Here is a 15,897-nt window from a genome sequence, read left to right on the forward strand (position 1 = left end):
TATTTCGGACTCCAGATCGGATCTCTTGTCAGTTAAAAACAAGCATATCTTTGAAAACTGTTATTATACAGCAGTATAACTATCCCTATATTGTTCCTCCCCATGCCTGAAAAGTTCCACAGTCCGTTTCTAAAGTTGACTCCCCATCTGTGCATATTCATGATATTGTAGCTCTTGATTAACACGAGGCCTGCTTTATCTTCAGCTCAGTAGACTCCGCATTGCTACATCATTCACGCACTGGCTGTGTGACTCATGTAAGAGAATTACTTAGGGAGGGGTGAATGAGAGGTTGTATGTAATTGGCTGAAGAGAAATTGGCTCACTTATCCTTCAGGAATTCTCTTAAGCGAGAGGAATGAGCTGAAGGTGGGAAGGACATGGATATAGCGGACAAAGCTCAGATGTAAGATGATAATAGGATTCACAAGGGGGTCAATTGGTCTTTTTTCCAAATGGACTGTAAAACTTTTCAGGCATGGAGTATAACAATATATGGATAGTTGTTATGCTGTGTACTAGTAGTTTGAAATATATGTTTAGTTAGTGAGGATTAATTTAAGTGACAGGTTCCCTTTAAATTATTGCAAAACCCCAAATTTTGGACGCAGTTTCCTGAGGTCAAAATTAGTGCAGACCCCATACTCTTTAATGAATTCACCTTCCAGACCCTAAATTAATACAGACCCCTGCTGTATATATGATTATGATAATACATAAGCATTGCAGCCCCTTGTAAAAGGATTAATTGTTTACTTTTTCTTTCCTTTTTGGGGCACATGAAATCAGAATGTGATTGGAGCCAGGGAACCTGCGACGCTCAGAGTCTTGATCAACTCCCAGAAGGACTGAGAGCGGAAGATGAGGGTCCGGAAGAGTTCATTCCAAACAAGATCAAGGTACCAGCATCGCTGATGCAGAGCGAGTCCTCTGCCCAAATATTTATGCCCATCCTGATATCTAGTGTCATTTCCGTAGGACTTGTTACGGGCCGTCCATCAGGAGGGGATGCAGGTCCTGTCACTGACCGAAGCCACCAGCCCCGAGAAGGACAAGTCCTTTACCCTCAACACACAGTCCTGGCGAGAGGAGAGAAAGACCCTGATAGAGACCATCGCCTCCCTGAGAGACCTGATAGCAAAAATGCAGATTTACAAGGAGCCTGAGGTTAGTCCCGAATCCACATGGAACAGGTTTTAGTTTTTTTAATATACTGCAGATTGTATGAGTTTGTTATCCTACACTTATTATTATATATTATATTATACTCCAGTGCTGCACTCACTATTCTGCTGCTGGTGCAGTCACTGTGTACATACATGACATTACTTATCCTGTACTGATCCTGAGTTACATCCTGTATTATACCCCAGAGCTGCACTCACTATTCTGCTGCTGGAGCAGTCACTGTGTACATACATGACATTACTTATCCTGTACTGACCCTGAGTTACATCCTGTATTATACCCCATAGCTGCACTCACTATTCTGCTGCTGGTGCAGCCACTGTGTACATACATGACATTACTTATCCTGTACTGATCCTGAGTTACATCCTGTATTATACTCCAGAGCTGCACTCACTATACTGCTGCTGGTGCAGTCACTGTGTACATACATGACATTACTTATCCTGTACTGATCCTGAGTTACATCCTGTATTATACTCCAGACCTGCACTCACTATTCTGCTGCTGGTGCAGTCACTGTGTACATACATGACATTACTTATCCTGTACTGATCCTGAGTTTCATCCTGTATTATACCCCATAGCTGCACTCACTATTCTGCTGCTGGTGCAGTCACTGTGTACATACATGACATTACTTATCCTGTACTGACCCTGAGTTACATCCTGTATTATACTCCAGAGCTGCACTCACTATTCTGCAGCTGGTGCAGTCACTGTGTACATACATGACATTACTTATCCTGTACTGACCCTGAGTTACATCCTGTATTATACACCAGAGCTGCACTCACTTTTCTGCTGCTGGTGCAGTCACTGTGTACATACATGACATTACTTATCCTGTACTGATCCTGAGTTACATCCTGTATTATACTCCAGAGCTGCACTCACTATTCTGCTTCTTGTTGATATTCAAAGCTGTTTTTGGGGATTGGTTTCCCTTTTTCAGGATCCATGAAAATATGCTTACACACACTTTTCTATTCTGAAGATTGTGAATATTCATAATCGTGTTTCATTTGTCCTTTTTAGGTTCATACAAGGTCAGATTTTCATGACCGGTGCCCGGACTGGAGAGGAGAGCTGCTGCGAGCTATACAGGAGGTTTTCTGCAGGGAGCAGGACGCTCTTCTATCTGCTTTCCATACTCAGCTGTCAACACTGAGCAATGTCGATGCCACGACCCTGGTCAATCACATGCAGCACCAACTGCAGGAACAGGTGATTCACCCCCCGTTATATATTTTTGTACAGTATTTTTAAAGAGAACCTGTCAGCAGGTGTGACCATGCAGGCTGCAGCCAGTTTTGGGTATTGGTATGTGATTAGTAGCAGCAGGACTGTGAAATATGGATTTATATTCCAGGATTGTAGCTTCTCCAATTGCAGTGGGGGCGTGTCCTCACACTGCTGTGCTCATAGTTCTGTGCATTGAATGAAACCAAAGCCTCTTCTCCTTGCGTTGAATAATGGCTCTATAGAGGGCGGTAGCATGCTCCTGGTTGAGTGGACGAGATGTAGGGCAGATCAATGTAAAAAGCTAAGTGCACAGCAGTGTGAGGACACGCCCCCAATGCACTTGGAAAAGGTACAATCCTGGAATACAAGTAATTTTTTTTTTTTTGCAGTCCTGCAGGTGTAGTTTACATGTTAAATCTTTTTCTAATGGGAGTTTCAAAATCTCTGCTTGTTGTCATTGTATGATGAGATTCTAAACACTTCCTGAGAACCTTACGGTCACAGCTGAGGGTTTGCTACAATTCCATCCAACATAATCCCCTTTGGACTAAAACAGCCTGATACTTGGTTTTTGTTTATTCAATTGTAACAAACCCTCAGCTCTTAGACAATCTTACCCTGTGAGGGGTTGTATATCCTGCAGTGTTAGAGTATACTATTCTCTCTCTTACGTCTGATCTCTTAGGGAATGGAGCAGATCAGCGCCATGGACTGTATACAGAACGCGGAGCGCCGGAGCTTGTTACTAGAGATCCAGGATCTCCGGGCGCAGCTCACGAGTCTACACATGGATCGCAACGGAGGATCCATGCATCACACTGAAAGTAATGGCACATCCATCCCGTCACTTTATGCTCCTTTCGGCTATTGTAAACGCCTGCACTTGGACACTGTAACAAAATCCCCTCCTTAGTTTTTTGTTTCTCTTCGGACAGGAGCTGCTGTGTATGTGCCGCAGGATCCCTCCTCGCTCCCACAAGAGGTGCACCTGCAGCTGAACAGCATGAAAGCCAAAGCGGGCGACCTGCAGGAACAGCTGGGATCCGAGCGGCTCCTTGCATCAGAGATTAAGGATGAACTGGCACTGACCAAGATGGAACTGGAATCCACCCTCAAGCTGCAGCACAAGCACTTTAAAGAGCTGGAATCTCTCAGGTGATCGGTCATTGCTACACAGAGCCAACTCCTTATGTGTATGCACAGTGCTCAGAAGAGTCTATACCATCACAGTGATGTCACAGTACAGGGATAATCCACACAGTGATGTCACAGTACAGAGATAATACACACAGTGATGTCACAGTACAGGATAATACACACAGTGATGTCACAGTACAGGGATAATACACAGTGATGTCACAGTACAGGGATAATACACACAGTGATGTCACAGTACAGAGATAATACACACAGTGATGTCACAGTACAGGGATAATACACACAGTGATGTCACAGTACAGGGATAATACACACAGTGATGTCACAGTACAGAGATAATACACACAGTGATGTCACAGTACAGGGATAATACACACAGTGATGTCACAGTACAGGGATAATACACACAATGATGTCACAGTACAGGGATAATACACACAGTGATGTCACAGTATAGGGATAATACACACAGTGATGTCACAGTACAGGGATAATACACACAGTGATGTCACAGTACAGGGATAATACACACAGTGATGTCACAGTACAGGGATAATCCACACAGTGATGTCACAGTACAGAGATAATACACACAGTGATGTCACAGTACAGAGATAATACACACAGTGATGTCACAGTACAGAGATAATACACACAGTGATGTCACAGTACAGGATAATACACACAGTGATGTCACAGTACAGGGATAATACACACAGTGATGTCACAGTACAGGGATAATACACACAGTGATGTCACAGTACAGGGATAATCCACACAGTGATGTCACAGTACAGAGATAATACACACAGTGATGTCACAGTACAGGGATAATACACACAGTGATGTCACAGTACAGGATAATACACACAGTGATGTCACAGTACAGGCATAATACACACAGTGATGTCACAGTACAGGGATAATACACACAGTGATGTCACAGTACAGTGAGAATACACACAGTGATGTCACAGTACAGGCATAATACACACAGTGATGTCACAGTACAGGGATAATACACAAAATGATGTCACAGTACAGGGATAAAACACACAGTGATGTCACAGTACAGGGATAATACACACAGTGATGTCACAGTACAGGCATAATACACACAGTGATGTCACAGTACAGGGATAATACACACAGTGATGTCACAGTACAGGGATAATCCACACAGTGATGTCACAGTACAGGGATAATCCACACAGTGATGTCACAGTACAGGGATAATCCACACAGTGATGTCACAGTACAGAGATAATACACACAGTGATGTCACAGTACAGGGATAATACACACAGTGATGTCACAGTACAGGGATAATACACACAGTGATGTCACAGTACAGGGATAATCCACACAGTGATGTCACAGTACAGGGATAATCCACACAGTGATGTCACAGTACAGAGATAATACACACAGTGATGTCACAGTACAGGATAATACACACAGTGATGTCACAGTACAGGGATAATACACACAGTGATGTCACAGTACAGGATAATACACACAGTGATGTCACAGTACAGGGATAATACACACAGTGATGTCACAGTACAGGGATAATACACACAGTGATGTCACAGTACAGGGATAATACACAGTGATGTCACAGTACAGGGATACTACACACAGTGATGTCACAGTACAGGGATAATACACAGTGATGTCACAGTACAGGGATACTACACACAGTGATGTCACAGTACAGGGATAATACACACAGTGATGTCACAGTACAGGATAATACACACAGTGATGTCACAGTACAGGGATAATACACACAGTGATGTCACAGTACAGGGATAATACACACAGTGATGTCACAGTACAGGGATAATACACAGTGATGTCACAGTACAGGGATACTACACACAGTGATGTCACAGTACAGGGATAATACACAGTGATGTCACAGTACAGGGATACTACACACAGTGATGTCACAGTACAGGGATAATACACAGTGATGTCACAGTACAGGGATACTACACACAGTGATGTCACAGTACAGAGATAATACACACAGTGATGTCACAGTACAGAGATAATACACACAGTGATGTCACAGTACAGGATAATACACACAGTGATGTCACAGTACAGGCATAATACACACAGTGATGTCACAGTACAGGGATAATACACACAGTGATGTCACAGTACAGGGAGAATACACACAGTGATGTCACAGTACAGAGATAATACACACAGTGATGTCACAGTACAGGGATAATACACACAGTGATGTCACAGTACAGGGATAATACACACAGTGATGTCACAGTACAGGGATAATACACACAGTGATGTCACAGTACAGGGATAATACACACAGTGATGTCACAGTACAGGGAGAATACAGACAGTGATGTCACAGTACAGGGAGAATACACACAGTGATGTCACAGTACAGAGATAATACACACAGTGATGTCACAGTACAGGGATAATACACACAGTGATGTCACAGTACAGGGATAATACAGACAGTGATGTCACAGTACAGAGATAATACACACAGTGATGTCACAGTACAGGGATAATACACACAGTGATGTCACAGTACAGGATAATACACACAGTGATGTCACAGTACAGGCATAATACACACAGTGATGTCACAGTACAGGGATAATACACACAGTGATGTCACAGTACAGTGAGAATACACACAGTGATGTCACAGTACAGGCATAATACACACAGTGATGTCACAGTACAGGGATAATACACAAAATGATGTCACAGTACAGGGATAAAACACACAGTGATGTCACAGTACAGGGATAATACACACAGTGATGTCACAGTACAGGCATAATACACACAGTGATGTCACAGTACAGGGATAATACACACAGTGATGTCACAGTACAGGGATAATCCACACAGTGATGTCACAGTACAGGGATAATCCACACAGTGATGTCACAGTACAGGGATAATCCACACAGTGATGTCACAGTACAGAGATAATACACACAGTGATGTCACAGTACAGGCATAATACACACAGTGATGTCACAGTACAGGGATAATACACACAGTGATGTCACAGTACAGGGATAATCCACACAGTGATGTCACAGTACAGGGATAATCCACACAGTGATGTCACAGTACAGAGATAATACACACAGTGATGTCACAGTACAGGATAATACACACAGTGATGTCACAGTACAGGGATAATACACACAGTGATGTCACAGTACAGGATAATACACACAGTGATGTCACAGTACAGGGATAATACACACAGTGATGTCACAGTACAGGGATAATACACACAGTGATGTCACAGTACAGGGATAATACACAGTGATGTCACAGTACAGGGATACTACACACAGTGATGTCACAGTACAGGGATAATACACAGTGATGTCACAGTACAGGGATACTACACACAGTGATGTCACAGTACAGAGATAATACACACAGTGATGTCACAGTACAGAGATAATACACACAGTGATGTCACAGTACAGGATAATACACACAGTGATGTCACAGTACAGGCATAATACACACAGTGATGTCACAGTACAGGGATAATACACACAGTGATGTCACAGTACAGGGAGAATACACACAGTGATGTCACAGTACAGAGATAATACACACAGTGATGTCACAGTACAGGGATAATACACACAGTGATGTCACAGTACAGGGATAATACACACAGTGATGTCACAGTACAGGGATAATACACACAGTGATGTCACAGTACAGGGATAATACACACAGTGATGTCACAGTACAGGGAGAATACAGACAGTGATGTCACAGTACAGGGAGAATACACACAGTGATGTCACAGTACAGAGATAATACACACAGTGATGTCACAGTACAGGGATAATACACACAGTGATGTCACAGTACAGGGATAATACAGACAGTGATGTCACAGTACAGAGATAATACACACAGTGATGTCACAGTACAGAGATAATACACACAGTGATGTCACAGTACAGGGATAATACACACAGTGATGTCACAGTACAGAGATAATACACACAGTGATGTCACAGTACAGGGATAATACACACAGTGATGTCACAGTACAGGGATAATCCACACAGTGATGTCACAGTACAGGGATAATCCACACAGTGATGTCACAGTACAGGGATAATACACACAGTGATGTCACAGTACAGGGATAATACACACAGTGATGTCACAGTACAGGGATAATACACACAGTGATGTCACAGTAGAGGGATAATACACACAGTGATGTCACAGTACAGGGATAATACACACAGTGATGTCACAGTACAGGGATAATACACACAGTGATGTCACAGTACAGGGATAATACACACAGTGATGTCACAGTACAGGGATAATACACACAGTGATGTCACAGTACAGGGATAATACACACAGCGATGTCACAGTACAGAGATAATACACACAGCGATGTTACAGTACAGGGATAATACACACAGTGATGTTACAGTACAGGGATAATACACACAGTGATGTCACAGTACAGGGATAATACACACAGTGATGTTACAGTACAGGGATAATACAGTGCTGTTATTATACTAGATATTCTGTGTTCCTCTTAGGATGGAGCTGAAGAAGAGGAGGGAGGAGCTGGACGGTGTTAATGACGCTTTGGCAAATGAACAAAAGAAGACCCGGGAGCTACAATGGGCTCTGGAGAAAGAGAAGACCAAGTCAGATCGGAGCGAGCAGCAGGAGAAGGAAGCGCTGGAGGTCAGATACTTGTATCTCCCTTACGTATCGTTGTCCTTGTGATTGGTCAGAGATTGTACTGAAGTCATTATAATGACCATGGAGGAAATTCTGTAAGTGACATTATCTGGAGTACGGATCCAGTGTGATGTAAATCTTTTGTTTTCTGTTTGTTTAGGACCTCCAAATTCTTCTAGAAGATCAGAAGACCAAGACTCTAGAGATCAGCAAACTTCTGGAAGAAGAGCAGCTGCTTGTGAGGAGTCTCCAGGAGCAGATGACCTCCAGGGAAAGTCTTCACGACGCTGCACTATCTCAGGAGAGAAGCAAAGTGTCGGAGCTCCAGGCTTTACTGGACGCTGAAAAGACTCGGTCTCTGGAGTTGTCCAACGCTCTACAGTGTAAACAAGGAGTAGAGGCACGAGTGCGGAGCACCGAGACCGCCGGGGAGGCAGGAGCCCACAACCTGACCGAGGAGCTGCTGAGAGATCTGCAGGGTCAGCTAGAGAGCAAAGGTCAGCGTATCGTAGAACTAGTGACCGAGGCCGAGGCTTACAAGCTGGAAAGTGTCCAACTGAGGCAGAACCTGCAGGAGGAGAGACAAAGAATCCGGAAAGAGCTGGAAGCCGAGAAGGAAGCCGCAAAACTTGCAAAGAACCAGGTGGAGGGACTGAAGTCCACGGTGGAGGAGCTTCAGGGGCAGATACAGGACAGGGTGACGGAGATCAGGAGGCTCCAGTCAAAGGAGAGTCAATACAAGGAGACCATTCAGAATCTCCAGAGGAGCCAAAGATCCAAAGAAAGCGGCCCAGAAAAGGCGGAAAGTTCTGTAAGTTTTCTGTATGATGTTTTTTTTTTGTTTTTTTATAAAACTTTGGCTAACTGTAGTCACCACCAGGGGGAGCTCTTGTACTTAAATGATCTATCTTCACTTTGTCTTTTAGGCCACAGTTAAAACTTCCAGTGAACTGGTGAGGAGTGAACGCCGTCAGTCAGTAGGAAGCGTCCCAAATGTTTTGTGCCCCGACCCTCTAAGCACAATAAATGGAGATCCCGATACAGAAGGGGCTGCGTTTAGCGTAGACACCATCAGACGGAAGCTCCAACAGGTCTCCTCTAAACTGAGACAACTGGCAGCCAAAGCCACGCGCAGGTACGGGGATGTTATAGGATGTTATAATGTCATGCTGTAAATGGGGGAGGGGCCGGGTGAAGTAAGCCACGCCTCTTTGGTAAAATATAGTCATGTTAGACATTCCCTGACAACGTGGACAATTAAATCCTGTCCCTTTACAGGGAACCGGAAGCGTTCATCCAGTATTTCTTCCTGATATGTTACAAATACATTTACAAATGAGAGTTACTAAATGAGGGGGTTGTCCCTGCACATTCTGACGTTGTCCAATCAGTGCAGGCAGTGTTTGGACACGCCCCTTTTTGACTATAGGAATGGTAACGCCCCCGAGGAGCCGCCCCTGGAGAAAAGGTGCTCCAGAATTGTCAGGAGAAGGGGCAAGTTGCGCTTTTCAAGCGTTTCCGGACTAAGATTACTACGGCTCACATTAATAATTCAGCCCCGTTAAGCTTGACGCGTGAAACCGGCACTCATCACCTGTAATATCTGTGACATCCCTGCGTCTGACTCTTCTCTTGAAGGCTGATGTTCGAGGCGACGGATGACGATGACTTGGCTTGGTCGCAGCGCACCCTCCAGGAGGTGGTGTCCCAGCTGGGGCAGGTGTCTATGCTGTCACTCCAGGGGCAGGTGAGAAGGCGCAGCCACCACTTTATGTGTATACAGCGCCCCCGCTGGTCTGTGGCTACATTGTGCTTCTTTGCGTCTCTCCTCTCCAGAGTTTAGTGTTACCGCCAGGTATTTCAGCCAACACTCTCACCGAGAAGCTGCTGACGCAGAATGCCGAGCTGACGGGTTACGTGAGCCGGCTAACCAACGAGAAGAACGATCTGCAGAACGCCTTACTCAGGCTGGAGGGCGAGATCTCCCATCACAGGGCGAGAGAGGACGCCGCAGACCATGTAGGTACCGGGTGAGGGTAGACGTCATAGGCAGCTGCCTGTATCGGTGGATTGTACCAGTATTGGAGCAGTTCTACCTCGTGTGATTCTTGTTCTTACTAAGCTGTGACAGGGTGGCCTCTACAGGGAACCTGTCATGGGTTTTACCCCACTAAACTACTACCCCCCTCGGTTCATAAAATGTCCTTTCTAGAATTCCCTCTTATATGAGGGGCACAGTTTTGATGGTCCCATTTTCTCCACCCACAGCCCAGCTGGGATCATACCCTGAGCACCGATTCATTTACAGAAGAGAGAGAGGCCTGGACCCGGGAGAAACTCAACCTGCACAAGTCTCTGAAGCAGATGGAGGCCGAACTCTCCAAAGTGAAGGCTGATCTGAGAAACGAGACCATCCAGAGAGACCTCGGACGGGATACGGATAATGCAGCTCTGAAGGTAAGAGGGGGATATACTGTGCAAGGTGTGGTGGAGGTCCTCCTGCACCTGAGAGTTGGGTGCTCTGTGTGGGGTGACACGGAGAAGATGATGGCCAAATGCATTGTAAAGCAGTATGATCCAGTGTATGGAGATTGTCTGAGCACTGGGACCCCCGTCTCGTCTCCATTCACTCGTAAGGGGCTCTGCATGTCATCTCACCCGTGATCTTTTCATTACAGAGAGTGTATGGGAAATACCTGCGCTCGGAGAGCTTCAGGAAAGCGCTGGTCTACCAAAAGAAGTACCTGCTGCTGTTACTGGGGGGATTCCAGGAGTGCGAGGAGGCCACGCTCGCCCTCATAGCCAGGATGGGCGGCCAGGCCTCCTACACTGACCTGGAAGTCATCACCAAGCACTCGAGGGCATTCACTCGCTTCCGCTCCGCTGCCCGAGTGGCCATCGCCATATCCAGGTAATGCACCAACTATCCAACCACATTACTGGTGTATAGAGTATAAGTACTCCCCATGTACTATGCAACCACATTACTGGTGTATAGAGTATAAGTACTCCCCATGTACTATGCAACCACATTACTTGTGTATAGAGTATTAGTACCCCCCATGTACTATGCAACCACATTACTGGTGTATAGTATAAGTACTCCCCATGTACTATGCAACCACATTACTTGTGTATAGAGTATTAGTACTCCCCATGTACTATGCAACCACATTACTGGTGTATAGAGTATAAGTACTCCCCATGTACTATGCAACCACATTACTTGTGTATAGAGTATTAGTACTCCCCATGTACTATGCAACCACATTACTAGTGTATAGAGTATAAGTACTCCCCATGTACTATGCAACCACATTACTTGTGTATAGAGTATTAGTACTCCCCATGTACTATGCAACCACATTACTAGTGTATAGAGTATAAGTACTCCCCATGTACTATGCAACCACATTACTAGTGTATAGAGTATAAGTACCCCCCATGTACTATGCAACCACATTACTTGTGTATAGAGTATTAGTACTCCCCATGTACTATGCAACCACATTACTAGTGTATAGAGTATAAGTACTCCCCATGTACTATGCAACCACATTACTTGTGTATAGAGTATTAGTACTCCCCATGTACTATGCAACCACATTACTAGTGTATAGAGTATAAGTACTCCCCATGTACTGTGCAACCACATTACTGGTGTATAGAGTATAAGTACCCCCATGTACTATGCAACCACATTACTGGTGTATAGAGTATAAGTACCCCCCATGTACTATGCAACCACATTACTGGTGTATAGAGTATAAGTACCCCCCATGTACTATGCAACCACATTACTGGGGTATAGAGTATAAGTACTCCCCATGTACTGTGCAACCACATTACTGGTGTATAGAGTATTAGTACTCCCCATGTACTATGCAACCACATTACTGGTGTATAGTATAAGTACCCCCCATGTACTGTGCAACCACATTACTGGTGTATAGAGTATTAGTACCCCCCATGTACTATGCAACCACATTACTTGTGTATAGAGTATTAGTACTCCCCATGTACTATGCAACCACATTACTGGTGTATAGAGTATTAGTACCCCCCATGTACTATGCAACCACATTACTGGTGTATAGAGTATTAGTACCCCCCATGTACTATGCAACCACATTACTTGTGTATAGAGTATTAGTACTCCCCATGTACTATGCAACCACATTACTTGTGTATAGAGTATTAGTACTCCCCATGTTACTATGCAACCACAATACTGGTGTATAGAGTATAAGTACTCCCCATGTACTATGCAACCACATTACTTGTGTATAGAGTATTAGTACTCCCCATGTTACTATGTGATCATAACATTTTGGTGTAGAGTATTATAACTAATTTTTCTTCAAAATAGTCGCTAAATGCATAAAAATTCGCAGCCCATACACCAGCCGGGACTGGAGTGACTGCGACTTTTTTGGGACTTATTGGGACTCTGGCTTTGCACGGTGTCATACTTGCAGTTGTTCTATGTTAACAACAGGTTAATGAAGTGGCAGGAATAGCTCTGTGTGACCTTTTAGCAGTGAAAAGTAAAAAAAAAACTAGTACAATGTTGTAACACCCCGTGTTACTGTTTTTTCTGTACAGGATGAAGTTCTTGGTGAGGCGATGGCACCGCGCTGTTAGTCCTATGGCAAGTCCCACTAACCGCAATGGGTTTGGGCAAAACATAGGTAAGACTTACAGGAGGGAAGGAAGGGGGGGTGCAGTCAAATTCAAGCTCAGGAGCCTTATGGGACCCATAGGAAGAGATGTCAAGGACACAATTCCCACCATTAAATTCCTTCTCACTGTAACTTGCAAAGTTTACATCAGTGCGATGCACTTGGTACAGATTCATCCAAAGTGAAATCCATAGCAAGTCCATTGAACACCAAGTCCTATATGTGATCATGTTATAGCGGAGCTCAATGACATCACATGTATCACTTTTATGGACTTTCTATGTAGTCACTTTGGATGAATCTGTACCAAGTGTGTCAGATTGATGTATACTTGACAAGACACAGTGAGAAAGTGTGAATTGTGTCCTCCTAGACATGAGCTTAATGTGGAGTACGGGAGGAACTCTATTTAATTCTCCTATCGATCACATTACCTAGAAGTCTGCATGTACTAAATGATATGGGCCATAGGAGGAGACCAGGACTATGAGCCGTACATTGGGGGCCTGGTATAGACTTTGCATTAGGGTCTGGCTGCAGGTTATTGGCTGACCCTAGGATTGGAGGGATAGACACTAGTCATGTGTATGGGGGTAGTAATAGACCAGTATTACATGGGGGTATCTGATAATATAATCCACCTTCTGTTTCTGTATGTACCACAAATATCAGGACAGGTAAGAGAGGAGCCTGGAGGGATTTTGCTTACATCACTTTATATCTCTATAATTCCCTCGTGCAGGTAATGAGGTGAGGACGGACTCCCCGTATCACCCGGCCGGCAGTGTGGACATGTACGTGGACCAGAGGCTCTCGTCGTGTCGCTCCAGGTCTGGCTTTGACTCGCCACAGTCCACTGTGAACTCCCAACACAGGTATTGCCATTACGCTATGGCACATGTATATATAGATAATGTGTGTATAATGGCCGTCGTGTGGGATAAGCGGCACCACAGAGGCTTATTCCCCATCTTCTGTCTTATTATACATGCACACTCAGCCATGATATAGGGGAGGTCTATGTTTGTATGTAGCAGTGTGCACATATAGAGCTCTGTATATATTCATAAAGTGTCATCCTTCCTTATCCATCCCGCAGGTTTGCGTCTTCTGATCTGAATCCCAGCTCCCATCTTCAGAATTACGACCCTGACCGAGCACTGACAGATTATATTGCGCGGCTCGAGGCCTTACAGAAACGACTCGGAACTGTGCCATCAGGTAACGTTACGTCAGTGCTTACACTGCCCCCTGATGGTATATTGTGAATAGACGGGTAAGACAGACACTGGGTGGTAACATATCCCTATCCATAAATAAAAGGGACACTGCGGTGCTATAGGGCTGCCCCGGGTCACCCGCTGTGTAAGGAGCTGCACGTACAGGTGAGTCAGCCGAGAACAACCATAGGCATGAAATGGTTAAATGGGAACCCAGCTCTAGACCAATGGTGTCTCCTCTTCTGTCGAGGGGCCTCCATCATATTCCTGTCTGGCGTCGTTGAAGGGGTACAGAGGGTAAGGATGGTTGTACTTGGCTTAGCACAGAGTTGTGCTGAGGCCAAATTACTCATCCACAAAGTTGGGGTACAGGGGGGAAGGGTCAGTGGTGGTTGTGTACAAGGCCAGGACTTTGGGGCTGACATCCTATTCCTATATAGATGGAATTTGATGACGCAATATAAATAAAGATTTGTGTCATTTATTATTTTTATGTTTGGGAAGGTGCAGAGGGTAAGGATGGGTGAACATGGTTTAGCACAGAGTTCTCCCGAGGCCAAATTTACTCATCCATAAAGTTGGGATTAGTAGTGTTTGGGTACAAGTCAGGGATTTTGGGGCTGACATCATCCTTGTTCTTGATCTGATTCTTTATGGATAATGGGGATGTTACCTTATGTCCCACACTGGAGAGGAGGAGGGGGCGAGCGCTTCCCTAATACTGGGAAAGATGGGACACATCCTATCTTTTCCCCGGGTATGGAGCCACACATGTGCTGCACTGTACTGTTCAATGCGCCCATTGCTGGCCTATGGGGGACATATATACGACCACAAGCTTGCGGGGGTATATACGTCCCCGATCGGATGTGTAAGTGTAGCCTTAGTCTGTATTCTGCATTTCCTGACCCATATCTCCTCTTCTTCTCCTTCTCCGCAGGGTCCAGCAGCACAGCCCACCACAGTGTAAGGAGATAATACCGCTCTGCCATACTTGAATTGCCTTTTGTACCGTTGCGCTGCTTCTGTTTAGCCGTATTGTGCTTCTCGTGGGACCAACATCCGCCCCTCGAACAATCGGACGCCAGACCCCACCCGCGGCAGTGTGGATTCTCTGTATATCAGCTTTTTGTGTTTATTTTTTTTTGTTTTTTTGTAATCAGCCGTTGATCGACCTGTACATTATGTGGATTTCTAATTTAAATGATTAACTTATACGTATTTATCAAAGGGGTGCGAGGAACTTTTACGTATCGCGGAGGGAGGAAAGCGGCTGTCGCGTCTCAGGACGTTTGCAGGTTGAACATATCACATGTAGAGAACTATTTTTGTAATGGTAGAAGTTTTGAATTTTATGGGTATTTTGTCAAAGTACGGAAATAAATTTCATCATTTTAACTATTGGGATGTGGGCGGTTTCTGCGGATACGACCTCTGCCCTGAGGCTGAAGAGAAGACTGCAGGGTTCAGGAACAACTCTAGACACCCACTAGGACTTAGAAGGCCTGTCCACAGAATTTTACCTCTCACAGCGGTAATACCTGATGGTAAAGGGTTAAAAATTCCTCCCCCATATCACCTCAAATTATCTGCCACTGAGGCTCTGCGCCTTAATTACAACAGTTTTTTCTGATATACAAATGAGTAAATAT

General features: G+C 44.7%; 1 protein-coding gene across 7 annotated transcripts in view; it reads left to right on the plus strand.

The window, feature by feature from the left end:
* Positions 1-15,646, plus strand: part of AKAP9 (A-kinase anchoring protein 9) — a 142,350-nt gene extending 126,704 nt beyond the window's left edge. For all 7 annotated transcript variants that reach the window (XM_072154293.1, XM_072154295.1, XM_072154294.1 and 4 more), the window contains 16 exons: positions 790-899; positions 979-1,167; positions 2,227-2,415; positions 3,119-3,257; positions 3,369-3,588; positions 8,196-8,346; positions 8,504-9,154; positions 9,270-9,478; positions 9,982-10,090; positions 10,180-10,362; positions 10,612-10,800; positions 11,022-11,254; positions 12,949-13,034; positions 13,768-13,900; positions 14,125-14,246; positions 15,186-15,646. In XM_072154293.1, coding sequence (XP_072010394.1) covers positions 790-899; positions 979-1,167; positions 2,227-2,415; positions 3,119-3,257; positions 3,369-3,588; positions 8,196-8,346; positions 8,504-9,154; positions 9,270-9,478; positions 9,982-10,090; positions 10,180-10,362; positions 10,612-10,800; positions 11,022-11,254; positions 12,949-13,034; positions 13,768-13,900; positions 14,125-14,246; positions 15,186-15,223 — 2,951 coding nt within the window. In that variant the 3' untranslated portion in view covers positions 15,224-15,646. The remainder of the gene's footprint in view (positions 1-789; positions 900-978; positions 1,168-2,226; positions 2,416-3,118; positions 3,258-3,368; positions 3,589-8,195; positions 8,347-8,503; positions 9,155-9,269; positions 9,479-9,981; positions 10,091-10,179; positions 10,363-10,611; positions 10,801-11,021; positions 11,255-12,948; positions 13,035-13,767; positions 13,901-14,124; positions 14,247-15,185) is intronic.
* Positions 15,647-15,897: the final 251 nt, after the last annotated feature.

Source organism: Engystomops pustulosus, chromosome 5 (genome assembly GCF_040894005.1).
Source record: "Engystomops pustulosus chromosome 5, aEngPut4.maternal, whole genome shotgun sequence".
Taxonomy (NCBI): Eukaryota; Metazoa; Chordata; class Amphibia; order Anura; family Leptodactylidae; genus Engystomops; species Engystomops pustulosus.